The sequence below is a fragment of the Eupeodes corollae genome, chromosome 1 (assembly GCF_945859685.1).
Source record: "Eupeodes corollae chromosome 1, idEupCoro1.1, whole genome shotgun sequence".
Classification (NCBI taxonomy): domain Eukaryota; kingdom Metazoa; phylum Arthropoda; class Insecta; order Diptera; family Syrphidae; genus Eupeodes; species Eupeodes corollae.
The window spans coordinates 111,704,418-111,709,164 of record NC_079147.1 but is presented as its reverse complement, the minus strand read 5'-3'; the positions used below and the strand labels follow the sequence as shown (position 1 = coordinate 111,709,164).

The 4,747-nt window shown below is 35.2% G+C and overlaps 1 protein-coding gene across 1 annotated transcript; it reads right to left on the bottom strand.

The window, feature by feature from the left end:
• Window positions 1–1,755: 1,755 nt before the first annotated feature.
• Window positions 1,756–2,838, bottom strand: LOC129940388 (serine protease 3-like). Its single transcript, XM_056048703.1, has 3 exons — window positions 2,479–2,838; window positions 2,164–2,411; window positions 1,756–2,098 (listed from the first exon to the last, which is right to left on the bottom strand). The coding sequence occupies exons 1-3, from the start codon at window positions 2,826–2,828 to the stop codon at window positions 1,797–1,799; spliced, it is 900 nt and encodes a 299-aa protein (XP_055904678.1). The 5' UTR covers window positions 2,829–2,838; the 3' UTR covers window positions 1,756–1,796.
• Window positions 2,839–4,747: the final 1,909 nt, after the last annotated feature.

Here is a 4,747-nt window from a genome sequence, read left to right as displayed (position 1 = left end):
ACAGAAACTTCCAGATTTCTATACCTCCCAGATCTTTCTGGGAGGATAGGGAATTCCTGGAAGATGAGTCAATCCATTTTTAACCGATGGTTCTCAAACAAAAGAAGGGGTTGGTGGAGGTGTGTACTCTGAACGACTGAAATTAAGTCTCTCATTTCGCCCTTCCAATTATTGTAGCGTGTTTCAGGCGGAACTATTGGCGGTAAAAGAGTTCTTTTCCTGGCTTAAGGAAAACGTGATAAAAGCAGTCTTATCCTGGTATAAAGAAAACTTGATATCAACATCTGAAATCCGTATTTTCTCAGAAAGTCAGGCCGCTATAAAATCTCTGGACTCCGTCTCCACAAGCTCTATAACAGTCCATAACTGTCGATCATCTCTAATGATAATAAGATGGCACAGCAGTTTAATATTCACCTTTGCTGGGTGTCGGGCCATAGAGACATTCCAGGTAACTGTAAGGCAGATGAACTAGCCAGGAACGGTACGGTACAGCCCATCCTACCACGTTTGGCATACACTGGCGTACCAATCGCTACTTGTAGATGCAAGACGCTATGAAGAAAGCGAACACCAGGTGGAAAAACATCACCACGTGTCAGGAAAAACATCTGGCCAACAATAGATTTAAAGCGTTCAAGGTGTTTGCTATCCCTAAGCAGTTCGCATATAAGCTTGATAATAGGTGTCATAACAAGAAACTGTCTAATAGGAAAGCATGCCACGGGGAAAGCATAGGCGTGGTATCACAATGGGCCATTAAACTGGCCTAAGTGTGTCCGTTTTCCATCATGGGCACTGGACAGCCATTTTAACCTTACCTAACCTAAAAATTATTTCAAGCAAATGCAGTTGAAATATTAATTTTGTTGTCATACCATTTTTTTTTCTTTTCTTTTTTAATCAAGAATATGAAACTGTATCCTCTTGACCACTTATTATTCACGTCTACAACTTTCTCTTATTGTGGTCCTGAGAATATAAGGATTTTTAATTCATTCGATTTGATTCATCGGCGACAGGCAAAACTATATTGTGCTGTAAGTAAAACCCAAAAAGGTAATTTTTTTTAAATTCGGAAATACCATACATGCGTGTCTTTAATTAATCAATCAAGCTAATAAATATTCTTTAAATACTTAAAAAAATGTATAAGAGTGGGAAATTTGGAAAAAAACAGAGATTCTTTAGAGGTTTTGCCACAGGTGATGTAAATTTAAAAATAATGACTATTCTTTTGTGGCATTTCAAGGTCGGATTCTCGAAAAAAAAAAAATAAAAAACACCTACAAATTTTCATGTTATAAGCAAATAGTTTTTGATATTAAAAATATTTGTGCCTAGTTTTAATACAACCAAACAAAATGCCATAAAATCACCTAATCAATCAATAGATAATTAGTCAAACCAAACGACTTATGAAATCTTAACCTGATTGACCCCTTGAACTTTTCCTTTGTCTGTGAGATGATAATGTTGATGCTAAGGTAATTGAACCTTTTTATTTATTTGCCTTTATATCAACATAATTAGCATCATCATTCGTCATAAATTTGATCTCTTGTCATCTTATCAAACACAAAATGTAACGAAGAAATTAGTTTAATTATTATACCTCATAAAGTATTTTTTATTTTATGTAATTATTTATGTCGTTTGAGAAATGTAGTTTAAATGTAATCGAAAAAGTTAAAAGCAACTTACAGTGCTGTGGAAAACATAGATTTTTGTACAATAAAATAAACAATAATAAAATAATTATATAAATGTTCAATGTTCTTTATTTAAATGATTCTTTACCAAGATATTCCTGTCACATCTTTAATCCAGCTTAAATAGAAAGTTATCCTAGAGAATCCGTCAGGCAAACCTCCAGCACAATTACCAGCTGCTCCAAAGGTGGTAACACCAAGAAGAAGTCGTGTGTTTTCTAAAACCAAGGGGCCTCCCGAGTCCCCGGAGCATGTAGCACCAGTGTTCTTTGTACTTGTGCACATTATTGCAGGGTCTTTTCCATTTGGTCCATAAACGTTTGCGCACTCTTGTGGTTCGATAATTGACATAACGCTGTACTTAAGGAGATTGCCCTTTCCACCATCTGTGTACAAGTATGACTTAATTTAATTCAAAAATTAAAATTTTTCAATTGATAAAACAATTTACGGTCATCGGTAGCTCCCCATCCAGTAGCTACAACTCGGGCACCTGTATACGGATTTTGATAACCATTTAATGGTGGCAGAGCGGCTGGCGCCATATTGACATTGTAATCAACCCATTGTATTTTAACCAAGGCAATATCTCCATTTTTTTTACCATAATTAGGGTGTATATGATTTTGATAGCCCCAAGAAACCCTTAATGGTGTATCAAAATTAACACTTCCCAAGCGCACTTCGATTGTTTGAGCTCTAAAATATAAAAGATTATAATGAACTCATTTTTCTAAATTGCAATTGCAAATTTTCGACGAATCACCCGCTAGTGCAATGAGCAGCAGTTACTATCCATTCGTTCCCGATAAGGGTTCCTCCACAAAAGGCATACCAACCATTTCCAAGGCCAACAATAATACCAACATGATAAGGATACTTTTCCGGAGCTGCAATGTCTCCCCTTACAATACGACTGACACCGAATCCTGGTCTTCTAGGAACAGCTTTAGGTATAACTTCACTACGGTTTCCAATCTTCAGCTTAGGTGAAATCTCTCCCACTGGTTCAAGTTGAACTTCATGGTAAGTAACAGCTGATGCCTTATCGTCTTTGTCAGCACAAACTAATAAAGCGACAGCAACAAGATACGTTAGTATGCAAATTAGGTTCATATTAAAATTATAACTCAGCTTTTCAGTTCGATTTCAAAGTATTTATAGGCTTCAGAAAATAATTTAAAAAAAAAATGATGAAATGCAGATCCAGAAAATTTCTTATGTCATATTATTAAGAAAGTAAATACGCTGAGTGTTCTAATGTAAACAGAAGATGTTAATAATATACTTTTAATTTGAATTTCCTACTGCTATTTTTAACTACTAAAACTCAAGTGTATTTGATAAAACCGTTCCACACTTAATTAAACAATATTTGCTTACTAATTATTTATTTACATAGTACACAATGCATGTAAACAAGTTTTACATTTCTTAGAAGAAAAGTTATAAGCTTTGTTCATAATAATAAACGGAATCATCTCCATCATGTTAGATTTTTGAGATGTAACTTTTTAAAATAAAAAAAAAAAGAAGGTGGGATGCGCCCTACACTGATAACCTCCCATCCCTTCTGTCGGTTTGTATTCCTTAAAAATGTTTACAAAACATTCTTAACAATATTTTGTGTGAGATAAATATTTTGTAGTCAATATCTTTCTTTGTTCTCCTAATACTTGAGTCGAAAACAATTTCTCATCAGTTTTCAGTTGTTGTTGTAGGTTTTCGTATTTTTTTAAAAAAGTTGTGAAATTTTCTAAGAAATTAACTAAAAATTATCAACTCTATTTTCCATATGCTGAAACATTTTAATCGAAAACTAATTTCTACCAAGTTAAGTATCATTGCTTGGAAGTTTTTATTTATTATGTTAACAACTACATATCTCACAAACCAATAACTCTAGCGACTTCAATTCAATTAAATGGTATACTAGGTGACACGGCCATGCGTTGCTGTGACTAACGTTTTTTGTCATATTACATTTTTGTAAACTATTTAAGGAGCATGCTTTTTTACATAAATGCCTGCATAAGACAGGCCAGCTGTTTTGGCATAGAGTGTAACTCAAATAGGTGAAGATTCCGATCATTCGGAATTTAATCTAAATCGGTGTAACTTAGTATCGTTATTTTTTCCTCATCATGGTTTAGCCGTGTATATAAGAAACGATGTTGCGTACCAACTTCAGCCGCAATAGCTTGAGCTCCAACACAAAATTCAATTTCAAGTGGTTAAAATGTACGGTAAATAAGCACATCATCCACACTTGTTTTTTTATATCGAAGTCCAAATCTGGACAGAAATTCAACTTTTAACGAATTTGATGCTCAATCACACATCAGACCATTGTATCGTATCTGCAAAATTCTCATGTCAAAAAAGCCCAGTTAAATAAAAAAGCCAACTGGGACGCTCTCAATGAATTCTTCAGGAACTTCCTCGATAGTGACGTGGATTCCAGCGCAGATATGGTAACAATTAATTAATTCTCTGTGGAACGAGAAATTTTATCCCGAATATTGTGAGATCTATCAAACCCAAAGAGAACTCACGGTTCAAGTTGAAACAAGCTAGAATGACCTGTAATGGTCATATTCGATGAACCAAATTTTTGCTTGATCAGAAATTAAGGCAAAAAATACTACAATGTCTTAAAGGTAGTAAACATTTCTCGTCATTTGTAAAAAACGTACGAAACACAACGTCATCCTTGGTTCTAACGCTCTTCCACAATGACACTCCCTATGTGAGCTCGATGGATGAAGCCTATTTGCTTGCAGCACAGTTTGCTGTTAATTCGACGCTGCCGGAGAGTTCCATGAGTCCTCCTGTTCTTGAGAGAGTAAATGATTCTATGGGACGAATCTTCTTTCGCACTCGTGCAGTCGCAAGAGTACTGAAAGACCTTGATATACACAAATCCGCTGGCCTGGATATTATTCCCCCTATTGTTCTGAAAAAGTGTTCTTCAACGCTGGCAAAACCACTGCGCAAGCTTTTCCATCTGTCCTATTCTACATGTCTTTTCCCGA

Excerpts from the sequence above, each read along its gene's own strand:
- LOC129940388 (XM_056048703.1), bottom strand. The coding sequence starts at position 2,828 with ATGAACCTAATTTGCATACTAACGTATCTTGTTGCTGTCGCTTTATTA. Across the intron at positions 2,412-2,478 it reads GCTGCTCATTGCACTAGCGG|AGCTCAAACAATCGAAGTGC; the intron begins GTGATTCGTCGA and ends TTTATATTTTAG. Across the intron at positions 2,099-2,163 it reads ATGGGGAGCTACCGATGACC|ATGGTGGAAAGGGCAATCTC; the intron begins GTAAATTGTTTT and ends ACTTGTACACAG.